The 18044-nt window shown below is 46.4% G+C and overlaps 1 protein-coding gene across 1 annotated transcript in view; it reads right to left on the bottom strand.

Moving 5' to 3' along the window:
- Positions 1-18044, bottom strand: part of LOC126428137 (uncharacterized) — a 744079-nt gene that overhangs the window by 54276 nt on the left and 671759 nt on the right. The window contains exons 4-5 of the mRNA XM_050090038.1: positions 15337-15382; positions 10275-10364 (exon numbers count right to left, since the gene is read on the bottom strand). Of these exons, the coding sequence (XP_049945995.1) occupies positions 10275-10364; positions 15337-15382 (136 nt within the window). The remainder of the gene's footprint in view (positions 1-10274; positions 10365-15336; positions 15383-18044) is intronic.

Below are 18044 nucleotides of genomic sequence, written 5' to 3'. Positions count from 1 at the left end.
TTCTCCCTCTCTCTCTTCGTTTTCCTCTTCTTCCTTCCTCCCTGTGCGTGCCTGAAGGCCGACCCACGCGTTCGCACGCGTAGCCGGTGACGGGGTAACGCGTAATTCCCCGCCCTGGGTAGACATGTAAGGCACGCGCGTACCCCCTGGTAAAGGCCAGGCCCGGAGAGGGGTGATTGCCTGAGCTGATACCTTCTGACCATGCCGATTGGTCCCTCCGTCTGTTTCTCGGGAGGTGTGACCTGAGGTGTAAACATTCACCTAAGGCGGGAGTGCCCTCTGAGAGGGTCCCCACAAGGAAGGAGCGCGCCATCGGAGACGCTGGCAATCATGGGGGATTCCTCCGCAATGGATTCCACTCCATCTCTTTCGACTTCGACTCAAAAACGGAAACGTGACCAGCCAACAGTGACAAAAGTACTACCGCCTGCCCCACAGTTCCTCGTAGTTTCTCGATCTGAGGATGGAAAGGATTTTTCCTCTGTCAACCCTTTCGTTATTCAGAAGGGCGTAGATGCCATAGCCGGATCTGTCAAATCTTGTACCAGGTTGCGAAACGGCACCTTATTACTAGAAACTGAGAGTGCCTTTCAGGCACAAAAACTGCTTCGGGCCACCCTCCTGTACATGTTCCCTGTCCGGGTGGAGGCCCACCGAACTTTGAACTCGTCTCGTGGTGTAGTCTATACTAGCTCCCTCGACGGATTGACTGATGAGGAGCTTCAATCATTCCTCGCTGAGCAGGGCGTGACGGCTGTCCATAGGGTCATGAAAAAGGTCAACAATGACCTTGTACCGACCCGGACAATTTTCTTGACCTTCGATAGTGTTAAGCTGCCATCGCGCATCAAGGCGGGCTACGAGGTTATTTCTGTTCGCCCCTATGTCCCGACACCTACGCGCTGCTACCAGTGTCAGCGTTTCAATCACACTAGACAGTCTTGTTCCAATGCGGCTAAATGTGTCACTTGCGGCAGGGATGCCCATGAGGGTGACTGTCCACCTCCGTCTCCTCGTTGTGTGAACTGTAGGGTGACCATGCCGCATCCTCCCGTGACTGTCCTGTCTATAAGGAAGAACGCTGTATCCAAGAAATTCGGGTCAAAGAGAAAGTGTCCACCTCGGCTGCTCGCAAGCTATTGGCTAGTAGGAAGCCCACGCTGCTCCCAGCGGGGAAATACAGTACTGTCCTCGCCTCTCCTCGGACTACCCGGGAGGTAGCAACCCAGACATGCGATCTGACCTTCAGCACCACGGTCGGCCGTTCGGCCAGTGCTAAGATCGCGCGGTCGACGTCTCCTCTTCCTCCCATCACCCCACAGACACGAGCACCTTCCTCAGCTTCTGCTAAGACGAAGACATCGAAGTCAGATGCACGGGCCTTCAACAAGGAACCATCCCGTGCAGACTTCCTCCGTACCTCGACCTCCCAGCCTTCGACCGGTCCTTCCACTACACGTCCTTCCAAAAAGGCGCATAGAAAGCACAGTTCTCCTTCTCCGCCACGGCGCATTCCTTCTCCTGCGCCACCCAGCGGTTGCCGCCCCAGGCCGTCATCTGTTTCGCCTGGCCGCACCGCTGGTAGCCGTACATCTGGCCGTTCACTGGCGGAGGAAGCTCCCCCTCCCGGCCATCCTCCCGAGATGGCCGATGACCCTATAGACCACATGGACGATGACTGTCCGCCTACTGATAGCGGCGGCAGTGCTCGCTCGAAGCCAGGCCCTAAGCGGCCTTCGAGGTGACCACTTCTCTCATCTTCCTTTTCTTACGATGGCACTTATTCACTGGAATATTCGCAGCATTCGCTCCAACCGAGAGGACTTGAAGTTGCTGCTCCGCTTGCACCGTCCGCTCGTCGTAGCCCTCCAGGAAACGAAGCTACGCCCATGCGATCAAATTGCCTTGGCACACTACACCTCTGTGCGTTTTGACCTACCCCCTGTCGTAGGTATCCCAGCTCATGGAGGGGTTATGTTGCTGGTCCGGGATGATATTTACTACGATCCCATCACGTTGCACACCGGCCTGCAGGCAGTTGCCATCCGCATTACTCTCCCCACTTTTACGTTTTCATTTTGTACCGTTTACACTCCATCGTCATCTGCCGTTACCAGGGCAGACGTCATGCAACTTATTGCTCAGCTACCTGCACCATTTTTGTTAACTGGAGACTTCAATGCCCACCATCCCCTTTGGGGCTCTCCAGCATCCTGCCCGAGGGGCTCCTTGTTAGCAGACCTTTTTAACCAGCTCGATCTTGTCTGCCTCAATACTGACGCCCCTACTTTTCTTTCGGACACATCTCACACCTATTCCCATTTAGACCTCTCTATATGTACTCCCCAACTTGCACGCCGGTTTGAGTGGTATGCACTTTCTGATACATATTCGAGCGACCACTTCCCGTGTGTTATCCATCTCCTGCAGCATACTCCCTCTCCGTGCTTCTCTAATTGGACCATCTCCAAGGCAGACTGGGGGCTCTTCTCTTCCAGGGCGACCTTTCAGGATCAAACCTTTACAAGCTGCGATCGTCAGGTCGCACACCTCACGGAAGTCATTCTCGCTGCTGCTGAATATTCCATCCCTCATCCTCCTTCTTCTCCACGTCGCGTACCGGTCCCCTGGTGGACCGCGGCATGTAGAGACGCTTTACGTGCTCGTCGACGTGCTTTACGCACATTTAAACGCCACCCTACAGTGGCGAATTGTATCAATTATAAACGATTACGTGCTCAGTGTCGTCGTATTATCATAGAAAGCAAGAAAGCCAGCTGGGCTGCTTTCACAAGCACCTTCAACAGTTTTACTCCTTCTTCTGTTGTCTGGGGTAGCCTGCGCCGGCTATCTGGCACTAAGGTCCACTCACCAGTTTCTGGCTTGAAGGTCGCGAATGACGTCCTTGTGGCCCCTGAGGCTGTCTCCAATGCCTTCGGCCGCTTTTTCGCAGAGGTTTCGAGCTCCGCTCATTATCACCCTGCCTTCCTCCCCCGCAAACAGGCAGAGGAGGCTAGGCCACCTAACTTCCGCTCCTCGAATTGTGAAAGTTATAATGCCCCATTCACCATGCGGGAACTCGAAAACGCACTTGGCCGATCACGGTCCTCTGCTCCAGGGCCTGATTCTATTCATATTCAGATGCTGAAGAACCTTTCTCCTGCGGGTAAAGGTTTTCTTCTTCGTACATACAATCGCATCTGGATTGAGGGACATGTTCCCGCATGCTGGCGCGAGTCTATTGTTGTCCCGATTCCTAAGCCGGGGAAGGACAAGCACTTTCCTTCCAGTTATCGACCTATCTCGCTTACCAGCTGTGTCTGTAAAGTGATGGAGCGAATGGTTAACTCTCGATTGGTTTGGCTGCTCGAGTCTCGACGCCTACTTACCAATGTACAATGTGGATTTCGTAGGCGCCGCTCTGCTGTTGACCATCTGGTTACCTTGTCGACCTTCATTATGAATAACTTCTTGCGGAAGCGCCCGACCGCGGCTGTGTTCTTTGATTTGGAGAAGGCTTACGACACCTGTTGGAAGGCGGGCATTCTCCGCACCATGCATACATGGGGCCTTCGCGGTCGCCTCCCTCTTTTTATTCGTTCCTTTTTAATGGATCGACAGTTCAGGGTACGTGTGGGTTCTGTCCTGTCCGACACCTTTCGCCAGGAGAATGGGGTGCCACAGGGCTCAGTCTTGAGCGTCGCTCTCTTCGCCATCGCGATCAATCCAATAATGGATTGCCTCCCAGCTGATGTATCAGGCTCCCTTTTCGTGGACGATTTTACCATCTATTGCAGTGCGCAGTGTACACGTGTCCTGGAGCGCTGTCTTCAGCGTTCTCTTGACCGTCTTTACTCCTGGAGTGTCGCCAATGGCTTCCGTTTTTCTGCCGAGAAGGCGGTCTGTATTAACTTCTGGCGCTACAAAGAGTTTCTCCCACCGTCCTTACGACTCGGTCCCGTTGCTCTCCCAATCGTGGAGACAACCAAATTTTTAGGCCTTATATTTGACAGGAAACTTAGCTGGTCTCCACATGTGTCATATTTGGCCGCCCGTTGTACCCATTCTTTAAATGTCCTCCGTGTTCTCAGTGGTCTGTCGTGGGGAGCAGATCGAACCGTCCTACTTCGTCTATATCGGTCGATCGTCCGCTCCAAGCTGGATTACGGGAGCTTCGTATACTCCTCTGCACGGCCATCCATCTTACGCCGCCTCAACTCCATACAACATCGGGGTTTACGACTTGCGATCGGAGCATTTTATACCAGTCCCGTAGAGAGTCTTCATGCTGACGCTGGCGAATTGCCACTCACCTACCCGCGCGATATACTGCTTTGTCGGTATGCCTGTCGGCTACTGTCAATGCCCGACCATCCGTCTTATCGTTCCTTTTTTGATGACTCTCTTGACCGTTAATACGGGTTGTATGTCTCTGCCCTGCTACCCCCTGGAGTTCGCTTTCGTCGCCTCCTTCAACACCTTAATTTTTCACTCCCTGCAACCTTTCGAGTGGGCGAGAGCCGCACGCCACCTTGGCTCCAGGCTCAGGTCCGTGTTCACCTTGACCTCAGCTCGCTCCCAAAAGAGGTCACCCCCGGTTCGGTCTACCACTCCCGTTTTTTGGAACTTCGTTCGAAGTTCATCGACATGACTTTCATTTATACAGATGGCTCTAAGACCAATGACGGGGTCGGGTGTTCCTTTATAGTCGAGGCACAAAGTTTCAAATACCGGCTCCATGGCCATTGTTCTGTCTTCACAGCTGAGCTCTTTGCCCTCTACCAGGCTGTTCTTTACATCTGCCGCCACCGACATTCAGCTTATGTCATCTGCTCAGATTCCCTGAGCGCCATCCAGAGCCTCAGTGATCCGTACCCGGTTCACCCTTTCGTACACCGGATCCAACGCTCTCTTCAGCAGCTGGTGGACGTCGGTTCTCCAGTTAGCTTTATGTGGGTTCCTGGCCATGTCGGTATCCCTGGGAACGAAGCTGCAGATGCCGCGGCCAAGGCTGCGGTCCTCCAGCCTCGGACAGCTTTTTGTTGCGTCCCTTCGTCCGATTTTAGCAGGGTGATTTGTCGGCGCATCTTATCTCTGTGGCATGCCGATTGGGCTGCACTTACCGACAACAAGCTTCGGGCCTTAAAACCTCTTCCCGTGGCTTGGACGTCCTCCTCACGCCCTTCTCGGCGGGAGGAGGTCGTTTTAGCCCGGTTAAGAATTGGACACTGCCGGTTCAGCCATCGCCATCTGCTGACGGCTGCGCCGGCGCCGTTCTGCCCATGTGGGCACTTGCTGACGGTTAGACACATTTTAATGTCCTGTCCAGATCTTAACACACTGCGCCTCGATCTTAACCTGCCAAATACTTTCGATGCCATTTTAGCAGATGACCCACGAGCAGCTGCTCGTGTTCTTCGTTTTATCAATTTGACAAACCTCGCTAAGGACATTTGATGATGCTGTTTTTTAATCCTATGCCTGTCAGTCTGTCTTTTATCGTGTTTTCCCTTTTAGTTGTTGTGGTCAACTTGTGCCTCGCGGTGTATTCTTAGAGTAGTCAGGGCGCTAATGACCATTGAAGTTGTGCGCCCTAAAACCACAAAAAAAAAAAAAAAAAAAACCTGCTCATCTACTGTTCCGTTTGTTCACAACGTCCTGAAGCAATACTGCCTAGTTTTGGGTCGGTAGGAAAGATCCGTACCCAAGGACTGGAAAGTTGCACAGGTCACACCAGTATCCAAGGAAGGTAGTAGGACTAATCCATTAAATTACAGGCCCATATCATTAACGTCGATATACAGCACGATTTTAGAACATACACTACTGGCCATTAAAATTGTTACACCACTAAGATGACGCGAAATCGAACCGACAGGAAGAAGATGCTGTGATATGCTAATGATTAACTTTTCAGAGCATTCACACAAGGTTGGCGCCGGTGGCGACACCTGCAACGTGCTGCCATGAGGAAAGTTTCCAACCGATTTCTCATACACAAACAGCAATTGACCGGCGTTGCCTGGTGAAACGTTGTTGTGATGCCTCGTGCAAGGAGCAGGAATGCGCACCTTGACGTTTCCGACTTTGATAAAGGTCGGACTGTAGCCTATTGCGATTCCGGTTTATCGTATCACGACACTGCTGCTCGCGTCGGTCGAGATTGTTAGCAGAATATGGAATCGGTGGGTTCAGGAGGGTAATACGGAACGCGTTGCTGGATCCCAACGGCCTCGTATCACTAGCAGTCGAGATGACAGGCATCTTATCCGCAAGGCTGTAACGGATCGTGCAGCCACGTCTCGATCCATGAGTCAACAGATGGGGACATTTGCAAGACAACAACCATCTGTACGAACAGTTCGACGACGTTTGCAGCAGCATGGACTATCAGCTCGGAGACCGTGGCTGCGGTTACACTTGACGCTGCGTCACAGACAGGAGCGCCTGCGATGGTGTACTCAACGTCGAACCTGGGTCCACGAATCGCAAAACGTCATTTTTTCGGATGAATCCAGGTAGTGTTTACAGCCTCATGATGGTCGCATCCGTGTTTGGCGACATCGCGGGGAACGCTCATTGGAAGCATGTATTCGTCATCGCCATACTGACGTATCATCCGGCGTGATGGTATGTGGTGCCATTGGTTACACGTCTTGGTCAACTCTTGTTCGCATTGACGGCACTTTGAACAGTGGACGTTACATTTCAGATGTGTTACGACCCGTGGCTCTATCCTTCATTCGATCCCTGCGAAACCCTACATTTCAGCAGGATTATGCACGACGCGTGTTGCAGGTCCTGTACGTGCCATTCTGGATACAGAAAATGTTCGACTGCTGCCCTGGCCAGCACATTCTCCAGATCTCTCTCCAATTGAAAACGTCTGGTCAATGGTTGCCGAGCAACTGGCTCGTCACAATACGCCAGTCACTACTCTTGATGAACTGTGGTATCGTGTTGAAGCTGCATGGGCAGCTGTACCTGTACACGCCATCCGAGCTCTGTTTGACTCAATGCCCAGGCGTTTCAAGGTCGTTATTACTGCCAGAGGTGGTTGTTCTGGGTACTGATTTCTCAGGATCTATGCACGCAAATTGCGTGGAAATTTAATCACATGTCAGTTCTAGTATAATATATTTGCCCAATGAATACCCGTTTATCATCAGCAGTTCTACTTGGTGTATCAATTTTAATGGCCAGTTGTGTATATTGTGTTCAAACATTATGAATTACCTCGAAGGAAACGGTCTATTGCCACACAGTCAACATGGGTTTAGAAAACATCGTTCCTGTGAAACACAACTATCTCTCTATTCAAATGAAGTGTTGAGTGCTATTGACAAAGGATTTCAAATCGATTCCGTATTTCTGGATTTCCGGAAGGCTTTTGACCCTGTACCACACAAGCGGCTCGTAGTGAAATTGTGCGATTATGGAATATCGTCTCAGTTATGTGACTGGATTTGCGATTTCCTGTCAGAGAGGTCACAGTTCGGTGTAATTGACGGAAAGTCATCGAGTAAAGCATAAGTGATTTCAGGCGTTCCCCAAGGTAGTTTTATAGGCCCCATTGCTGTTCCTTATCTATGTAAACGATTTGGGAGACAATCTGAGCAGCCGTCTTCGGTTGTTTGCGGATGACACTGTCATTTATCGACTGATTAAGCCATCAGAAGATCAAAACAAACTGAAAAAAGATTTAGAAAAGATATCTGAATGGTGCGAAAAGTGGCAGTTGACCCTAAATAACGAAAAGTGTGAGGTCATCCACATGAGTACTAAAAGGAACTTGTTACACTTCGGTTACACGATAAATCAGTCTAATCTAAAAGCCGTAAATTCAACTAAATACGTACGTATTACAATAACGAACAACTTCAATCGGAAGGAACACATAGATAATGTTGTGGGGAAGACTAACCAAAGACTGCGTTTCATTGGCAGGACACTTAGAAAATGTAACAGACCTACTAAGGAGACTGCCTACACTACGCTTGTCCGTCCTCTTTTAGAATACTGATGTGCAGTGTGGGTTCCTTACCAGATAGGACTGACGGAGTACATCGAGAAAGTTCAAAGAAAGGAAGCACGTTTTGTATTATCGCGAAATACGGGAGAGAGTGTCACTGAAATGATACAGGATTTGGGCTGGAAATCATTAAAAGAAAGGCATTTTTTGTTGCGACCGAATCTTCTCACGAAATTCCAATCACCAACTTTCTCCTCCGAATGCGAAAATATTTTGTTGACACCGATCTACATAGGGTGGAACGATCGCCACGATAAAATAAGGCAAATCAGAGCTCGTACGGAAACATATTGGTGTTCATTCTTTCCGCGCGCTATGCGAGATTGGAATAATAGAGAATTGTTAAAGTGGTTCGATGAACCCTCTGCCAGGCAAATAAATGTGGTTTGCAGAGTATCCATGTAGATGTAGAAGGCTACTGCGGTTTTTGTCTGGTTGCTGCCAACAATGGGTATCTTACAGTACAACACCCATGTGGAAGTGATTGTCTGCTGTGCTGTGCCAGCACTTTAACACAAGAGCGAGGCTCTTTCCCCTCATACTGCCTCTCCCTCCTCAGCTGGCAGTGTGCTAGGAGGCACTGGGCAAAGCTACTCGCTGATAATACGTTAAGGATGTTGTGAACGAACTATACTTTACACCTACAGCTACATATCCACTGTGTGGACGCTTTACTATGGCAGGGACAGAGGAGGGTGGGATCTGTTTTGTTCTTCCGTTACAGCAATGTATCAAAGAACACAAAAGAGGACATTCTGGAGCCATAAAGAATCCATTAATTGCCAGTTAACGAAAAATATTCTTTATGTGATACTATCTGTCTTTGCGTGTCTATCTTCAACATATTAGACACAATTCGTAACCACTGTGACAAAACCGGTAGTAAGTCTGCATGAATTTTCCATAACTCTCAATCTTTATTAACACTTTGCCATCCGCACGTTTCGTACAAATTTATTCGCTCGTCGCCGGCAGCGCTAATTCCGATTACTTGGCTTGTCGCCTACCGCTTCCGTTGATGACAAGCTTCAAACACATTGACTTTTGCGCGCTTTAATTTTCCGGAAATCTATTTTGCCGTATCGTCCGACAAACTCGAATTTTCTTTTTCAGTAACTTCTCTGCAGCTGAAGCCCGAATAGCTGCAATTGAGAAAGGAAAGTACCAGTAAAGTCAGGCAACTGTAACTTCGCACGCGGACTCCCTGTATCAGATCGGCAACTGTCGGGAGACTTCGCGTCGAAGGGATTTGCAGATATTCACAACTGCGCCCGTACAGACAGCTGAGTTCTGCTGCCGATGTGTTTTGTTGCGTGACTATTTCGAAAATGAGTCGTGATGCCGTTGCTGGCCCTTCCCACGGGTTACCATCCGCTCCAGTTCGGAAAAGGAGGGCGGTTTTCAGGAATTTGTGGAAGCTCAAAACAAAGTTTCCTATTGCCTGCACTGCGTACTTGCGATACATGGAGGCGGACTTTATCCCGCGTCCGCCCCGCTCCGTACATGTATCACATTGGGACAACCGAAATAAAATATTCAAACGTACCTACGTTCTGTATTTTAAATTATGAAACCTACCTGTTACCAACTGTTCGTCTAAAATTGTGAGCCATACGTTTGTGACTATTACAGCACCATCTATCACAACGCGAAAAAAGTGGTCCAACTAAAACATTCATATTTCTTTACGTACTACACGAATATGTAATAAGAAATGGGGCTTCCTATTTTAAAAATCACACTTGATATCAGTTTGACCAATGGCAGCGCCATCTGGTTTTCCCCTTCAAGCTAGACGAGTTTCGTTTTTTCGTTTGATGTTTATTTCGTGAGATATTTGGCCCGGTCACGATCAATGGACCACCCTGTATATGTCGGTGCTTACATACCCGCGTCAGAGTCACGCTAAGCTGCCCAACCACAACTCATGACCCGTCCTCATAGCTTTAATCTGCCAGGAAGTTTCATATCAGCGTACAGTCCACATCGGAGTGATAATTTCATTCTGGATTCGTTGTTTTACATTTCTGTTTCACTTGTCAATTACAAACCAAGTCAACGTTGTATGAACCTTCCTAGGGACTAATGTGTGTACCATTTACACGGATAACATAAAACTGCCACGTCACCGCATGTACGTGATAAACGGCGGTTTCGGGGATGATCTTGGACGAGACTGGTGCAGAATTGGGCGTGGTGATCACAGCTCGGCATAGCGAGCGAGAAAGAACGGCCCACTCACCCTCCTCGTCGGTCTGCGAGTGGGCGCGCCGCTCCCCGTTCACGTCGGAGTAGGTGGCGGAGTGTGACTTCAGCACCGAGAACGTCTTGCCTGGAAAATAGGAGGCGGCGTGAGTCACAAGCTACAGTTTGCACAGTACACTGAATATTAACGCATGCGCAATGTAAGAGGTACGTGCAAAGCCGAAAGGTGGCACCACCACCGCCGCTTATCGAGGTCATGTTTAGTTAGTAGCATCTTTGGAAAGAACGCTCGCCAAGTTTCAGCCATATTGATTTTTTTGCGTTTGGCATTCGTGTGAATCAAGGAAGTCGAGTGAAGGTCAAAAAATGGACGAAAAAGAATTTCGTGTGGTGATTAAACATTACTTTATGAAAGGCAAAACGCCTCAGGAGATTAAAGAGAAGCTTGATAAATATTACAGTGATTCAGAACCTTCGATGAGAACAGTTTGTAAGGGGGTTTCAAAATTTTTCGGAGTGGCCATATGGGCACAACTTATGCTGAACGTTCTGGACACGCTGTGGAGATTACGACTCCAGAAACCATTGGTAAAATCCATGATATGACGATGGATGACAGAAAAGTTAAGATGCGCGAGAATCTGCGAAGACCATTAATGCCGGAAAGGTTATGCCGACTATCTTTTGGGATTCGCAAGGGATAATCCTCATCGACTATCTGGAAAAGGTAAAACTATTACAGGTGCATGTCATTCATCGTTATTGGACCGTTTGAAAACCGAGCTGCAAGAAAAACGCCGGCGATTGGACCGCAAAAAAGTCCTTTTCTATCGCGACAATGCACCAGCACACCCATTAGCAATTGTGGTAGCAAAATTAATGGAAGCAGGATTCCCACTCGTTTCACATCCCCCCTACGCTCCAGACTTGGCTCACTCGGACTACTATTTGTCCCCCAATTTGAAGAAATGGCTGGTGGGACAAATATTTTATTCAAACGAGGAGGTGATTGCAGCAACTAATAGCTATTTTGCAGACTTAAGCAGTTCCTATTATTCGAAAGGGATCAACAAATTAGAACAGCGTTGGACGAAGTGTATAAGTCTAAAAAGAGACTTTCGAGAAATAAAAAAAGGTTTACTCCAAACACGTAAGTAGGTATTGTTTTTGCACGGACTTTTCTAACGCCTCTCGTAGCGTTCCGTGTAAGGGTGGTGTGCAATGACTCCCAGTTCCTGCCCAGAGAGAAAAATTCAATTCGGTCTGCACGAATTTTCGCAAAGAACTGAAAAAAAGGAAGTGATGAAAGATCAGGGAGTGTGCTGGACGATGTTTATTAATTCCTGATTGTTGAGGAAATTACAAATACTCTGTTGTCCACAACAACAGAAGAAACTGAAGATTATGGTGTCGACACAGTGAGCAGAAATGTTTATTTCATCTGAAGCAGTTTTCAGAATTGGCAAATAAGATCAGGTCAGATGTCCAGCCAGCAAACATCCTTTCCTTCTTACAACAGATGTCAGACCTTGTAAGCTTTCAGTCAGAAAACAATTGTTTTAATCAAATGAAAGGTGTATGGTTTCGGAGACCTTTTTGAGTGTCAAGCATCTATGATGTATTTATGCAGACTGAAGCGACGAGTGAAAATTTTTACAAAGGCCAGTAGTGCAACTCGAAGTTGTGCAAAGCCACTGTTCCAGGGTGGCGTAGCAGTTAGCGAGCAAGAGACCCGCGTTCGAATTTCGGCATTGGTAAAAATTTTCATTCGTCGCTGCAGACTGCATCAATAACTGGTTTATTTCGTGTGCAACAGAAAACAGCACATGTACACGATAAATAACACAGTTCACTTCTTTAATTTGTAGTTTACCAACCTATGCTGTAGCGATGAGCCGCTAGTCCATTGAAATGTTCACTGGAGGCTTATTTCTTGCGTGCCGCATGGTTTCTGTGAGTCCTGCAAGGCAAGCAACTCAGTCGCAAGAAATACCAGTTGCACATCGCCGAGCTTCAAAGTGTTCGATGATACGGCAGAGTTATAATTGACACGTCTCCGGACATAGATATTGCTCTTTTTTTTTTTTTCGGAACATACTGATACAGTGGTAGTGTACAATAAATATTAAGTGTGTGAAGAGCGGGGGGGGGGGGGGGGGGGGGAGGGGGGGCGGCGGGAGCTTTTAGCCGTTAAGTAATATAGGTGTCAAACATTCCCTTCACAGAACACCAGGTGTGGTTTGGAACCTTTCTTTTTGAGCGTTCTGCCAAGTACATTAATTCAGCACAACAGAGTGCAAGGAAGCAGAATAGCACAATATACAAGGTGTTACAAAAAGGCACGGCCAAACTTTCAGGAAACATTCCTCACACACAAATAAAGAAAAGATGTTATGTGGACATGTGTCCGGAAACGTCTAATTTTCATGTTAGAGCTCATTTTAGTTTCGTCAGTATGTTCTTCCACCTACGCTCAATGGAGCACGTTATCACGATTTCATACGGGACACTCTACCTGTGCTGCTAGAACATGTGCCTTTACAAGTACGACACAACATGTGGTTCATGCACGATGGAGCTCCTGCACATTTCAGTCGAAGTGTTCGTACGCTTCTCAACAACAGATCCGGTGACCGATGGATTGGTAGAGGCGGACCAATTCCATGGCCTCCACGCTCTCCAGACCTCAACCCTCTTGACTTTCATTTACGGGGGCATTTGAAAGCTCTTGTCTACGCAACCCCGGTACCAGATGTAGAGCGTGTTCGTATTGTGGACGGCTGTTATACAATACGCCATTCTCCAGGGCTGCATGAGCGCATCAGGGATTCAATGCGACGGAGGGTGGATGCATGTATCCTCGCTAACGGAGGACATTTTGAACATTTCCTGTAACAAAGTGTTTGAAGTCACGCTGGTGCGTTCAGTTGCTGTGTGTTTCCATTCCATGATTAATGTGATTTGAAGAGAAGTAATGAAATGAGCTCTAACATGGAAAGTAAGCGTTTTTGACACATGTCCACATAACATATTTTCTTTTTTTCTGTGTGAGGAATGTTTCCTGAAGGTTCGGCCGTACCTTTTCGTAACACCCTGTATACATTGAAGTGACAAAGAAGCTGGTACAGGCATGCATGTTCAAATACAGAGGTTTGTAAGCAGGCAGAATATGGCGCTGCGGTCGGCAACAAGATAGAAAGTGTCTGGCGCAATTGTTAGATCGGTTACTGCTGCTACAATGGCTGGTTATCAAGATTTAAATAAGTTTGAACGTGGTGTTATAGTCGGTGCACTAGTGATGAAGTGGGGATTTTTTCCATTTGGCCAATTCAGAAGCGTACCGTGAATATCAGGAATCCGGTAAAACATCAAATCTCCAACATCGCTGAGGCCGGAAGAAGATCCTCCAAGAACGGGACCAATGACGACTGAAGAGAATCGTTCATTGTGACAGAAGTGCAACCCTTTCGCAAATTGCTGGAGATTTAAATCATGGACCATCAGTGTGTGAACCATTCAACGAAAAATCGTCGATACAGGTTTCCGGAGCCAAAGTCCCACTCGTGTACCCTTGATGACTGCACGACACAACGTTTTACGCCTCGCCTGGGACCGTCATTGGACTGTTGACTGTTGGAAACATGTTTCCTGGTTGGTCGAGTCTCCTTTAAAATTTTATTGAGCGGATGGACATGGATGTGTATGGAGAGAATCTCATGCATGCATGGCCCCTGTTTATCAGCAGGGGGCTGTTCAAGGTGGTGTGGGGCGTGTACTGTTGGTATGTTGTGTACATAGTCAGCGCGTACACAACTTTCCCACTAGAGCGCGCCCCGCTAAGCACAACAGCGCAGGCGCAGCGCTCGTCCGTCTCCGCACTACGAGATGGCGCTGCCTAAGAGACGGACCAAATTCTGCTTCCGCCGGTCTGCATAACGCAGCCAATGAGATTGCTGCTAACGTAGAACCTTTTCTCCTTGTGGATCACACTCGCGTTGTGATACCTGCCGTGCGAGGTATTATAACGAGTGTACAGACCTCCGCTTAGTCAGTCTGCATTAGTCTGTAGTCAAGTTTCAGTCTGCACCTAATAAGGTTATCATATTCCTGTACATAGCCATGAAGATAAATGAATAGACACTTTGTCAAGTATCAGAGATATTCTCACATATAAGATTAAAGTACCAATACCGAAGGAACTTCAGATTGTCAATTGTAAATAGCATCCAGAATGAAGTTGTGTAATGTCTATGCTTTTTATTATTTTAATAAATGTGTGTGAAAATTAATCAAGTTCTGTTTAAAGTTGAACACCGTCAGTCTGCTACTCTAAGCGTGCAAGTGGCATTTCTATCGTCTGACCTAACGGGAGAAGATAAACACGCCATGATAAGACCATGAGACATATTGCTGACACTCGCCAACTTCGTTAGAGCGACAAGTCAAATAATCTGATGGTGTGTGTACCGAAGGTCTTACAGTACGCACACTACATGGTGTGATATGGGACTCTGACGGGTGACACGCACTTAAACATCCTGTCTGATGACCTGCATCCATTCCGACGGAGTCGGCCAGTTCCAACTGGACAATGCGACACCTCACACGTCCAGAGGCTCTAGGAACACTCTCCTGAATTTAAACGTTTCCGCAGGCATGATTATTAAACATATCTGGGATGCCTTGCAACGTGCTCTTACGGATAGTCCTGCGGCATTCAAGGTGTCAATTCCATCCAGGACTACTTCAGACATTAGTCAAGTCCATGCCACGTCGTGTTGCGGCACTTCTGCGTGGTCGCGGGAGGGGGGGGGGGCCCTCATGATATGAGGCACTTGTACCAGTTTCTTTGGCTCCTAGTAATTTGATGTTTCAGTAATGAAACAACCAAAGTAACTTCCGTGAAAGTTATAGGGGAAAACTAGGGCTCGGAAAGAAATCGGAACTGTATACAAGGAGTTAGGTATTTAACATGTTCTGAAATAAGCCGTGGACTACTACCCCCCTGCGAAGTTCTTTCCGTAGCCGATTAATTAAACACTGTTTCATTACAGCTGGCAAGTTGCGCAAAGTCTTAGACAAAGAGGAGAGTTACTCACCGAAGGAATTCTTCAGGTCTTCGAGCTGCTTCACCTCGTCGAAGTTCTGCAACAGAGAACAAGAGGCGCCGAATTAAAAGAAGGTCCTCAGCTTGCACGCTAATTAATGACCGGCTCCGAAGAGCAAAGAAAAACACACAAAAAAGGAGGGAAGGTAGGTAGGTAGAGGTCTACCTTCCTTCCTTTTTTTTTTAATTAGGTAGATAGACCTCTGCTGCATTTGATAACGTCGCTCAGGAAGTGATTTAATCATAGAAGGGTTAAATTTATCATGCATATTGTCGAAGAAGAAGCTGAGTAGCACTGTGATGCAGTGATTATGATACTCAACTGTTGCATGGAGGGTCGTGAGTTCAAAACTCACATGGACTGTACAATTTAATTTCTATATTCGGTTCGAGTACATTCTAGAAGTATGCAAAAAGTCAAGCATCATTGTACTGGAATGTTCTGTTGCTGTATATACTGGGTGATCAAAAAGTGAGTATAAATTTGAAAACAGAATAAATCACGGAATAATGTAGATAGAGAGGTACAAATTGACACACATGCTTGGAATGACATGGGGTTTTATTAGAACCAAAAAAAAAAATACAAAAGTTCAAAAATGTTCGACAGATGGCGCTTCATCTGATCAGAATAGCAATAATTAGCATAACAAAGTAAGACAAAGCAAAGATGATGTTCTTTACAGGAAATGCTCATTATGTCCACCATCATTCCTCAACAATAGCTGTAGTCGAGGAATAATGTTGTGAACAGCACTGTAAAGCATGTCCGGGGTTATGGTGAGGCATTGGCGTCGGATGTTGTCTTTCAGCATCTCTAGAGATGTCGGTCGATCACGATACACTTGCGACTTCAGGTAACCCCAAAGCGAATAATAGCACGAACTGAGGTCTGGAGACCTGGGAGGCCAAGCATGACGAAAGTGGCGGCTGAGCACACGATCATCACCAACCGACGCGCGCAAGAGATCTTTCACGCGCCATTTGTCGGACATTTTTTGAACTTTTGTATTTTTTTGTTCTAATAAAACCCCATGTCATTCCAAGCATGTGTGTCAATTTTTACCTCTCTATCTACATTATTCCGTGGTTTATTAAGTTTTCAAATTTATACTGACTTTTTTGATCACCCTGTATACTGTATGTGTTGTGGCCGGATGCAGTTCGCTCTGTGCTGTTGTATGTGCAAGTGCTGAATAAACCTTCGTTAAGTGAAGTTAGTGTTCGTTATTCATATAAGTACACCTTCCTTATTTGAAAAATAAAAGGTCAAAAATTGTCTTCCTCTGTGATAAATAATACACAGTGACAAAAAAGGTTAACCGATTTTGAAAATCAGTGAAGTGGGACATAGGTTGGTGTTTTCATGTGAAGCCAGGATTTTTTTGCTGTCAAATTTTTAAAAGGGTTTAATCAGGATGGAAATTATGGAAAGAGTACAAGGAATGAATACCAAAACACATTTATTCCTCCCACAATGAAAAATCCTACAAAAGTACACAACATATCTACACATGTTGTCTTTGACACAACACACACCAATGTTTTCTACATTAGATGAAGTTTTCTGTGGCATATACATCCCACTAAGTACAAATCAGCTGAATTACTGAAGTGTGTAGTAATGTTTCAAAACTGTGTCTATGATGTATAAGAAAAAGCACTTAGTTACTTCAGACACTCTTGGAACGGAGAAGATGGTTTGATCTGATTTCCGTAAAACATACAAGCCTAGCTCAACTCTGGGTCTAACTTTAGTGGGACATATGTGTCGCATCAAGAACGAAAGGTTTAAAAAAGGAGCGCACAACCTATAACACATTACCGCCTACACAAATAAATAACTGAAGTTTCGGAGTAATACACACTGCTCGTCATGAAAATTGCATTGCCAGAAACGATAGACAATAACCAGATTTTACTTATTGTACTTGAAGAGTGCAGTATTGATTGAACATGTTTTTGTTTGTTACATCTCTGAACTAGTGGTTAAAAAAAAAAAAAAAAAAGGCTACCAACACATCTTATAGTCCCATGGTGCCCTATATCAAAGGAAAAGAAGACAAATAAGAGCTGGAAATTGCATAGTACATTATTAGTAGAAGTACTGACAGCAACGTGTCATTTATTTGAAGGCTTGCATTTTTATTATTTTTCGTGTAACTCGCAATATTATTGTAATAAACGTTTCTCGGACAAATTCCAGCGTACGATTCCGACAGTCAGGTTTGTCCATTGACATCATACGGGACCCAAAGATGCCTCATACACGGCGGGGACAAACTAAAATCAAATAAATGGTAACATATATAAAAGCCGTCAGTGACAGGAAGATCAACGCAAAAGAAATCGACAATTACAATTCACCGACATAGTACCGTTCTAGTTGTCGATTCACAAGATTTGTTGTAAACACAGTTTCGAAATTAGGGTAAAAGATGGGTCACGGTTAGCACAGCGAGCAATATTTCACAATTTCTACATGTACTGACAGCCCACAAAAAAAGGCTATTTAAAACAGGTGTCAGAATAACATTTGGAAATCTTTTTTTTTTTTTTTTTAAGCGTTGTCAGTCTGTTCATCGAGGATGTTGTGAGACAACATCCTTTTATTTGTAAATATTTCTTCAATGATATTCATAATATTGCCATTGTTTGAATATTGAAGGATCCTTAACTATGTGAGCAGCAAAGGTGGAC

Source organism: Schistocerca serialis, chromosome 12 (assembly GCF_023864345.2).
Source record: "Schistocerca serialis cubense isolate TAMUIC-IGC-003099 chromosome 12, iqSchSeri2.2, whole genome shotgun sequence".
In the NCBI taxonomy this organism is placed as follows: domain Eukaryota; kingdom Metazoa; phylum Arthropoda; class Insecta; order Orthoptera; family Acrididae; genus Schistocerca; species Schistocerca serialis.
Note: the sequence above shows the minus strand (reverse complement) of the source record. Positions and strands in the feature narration are given on the sequence as shown.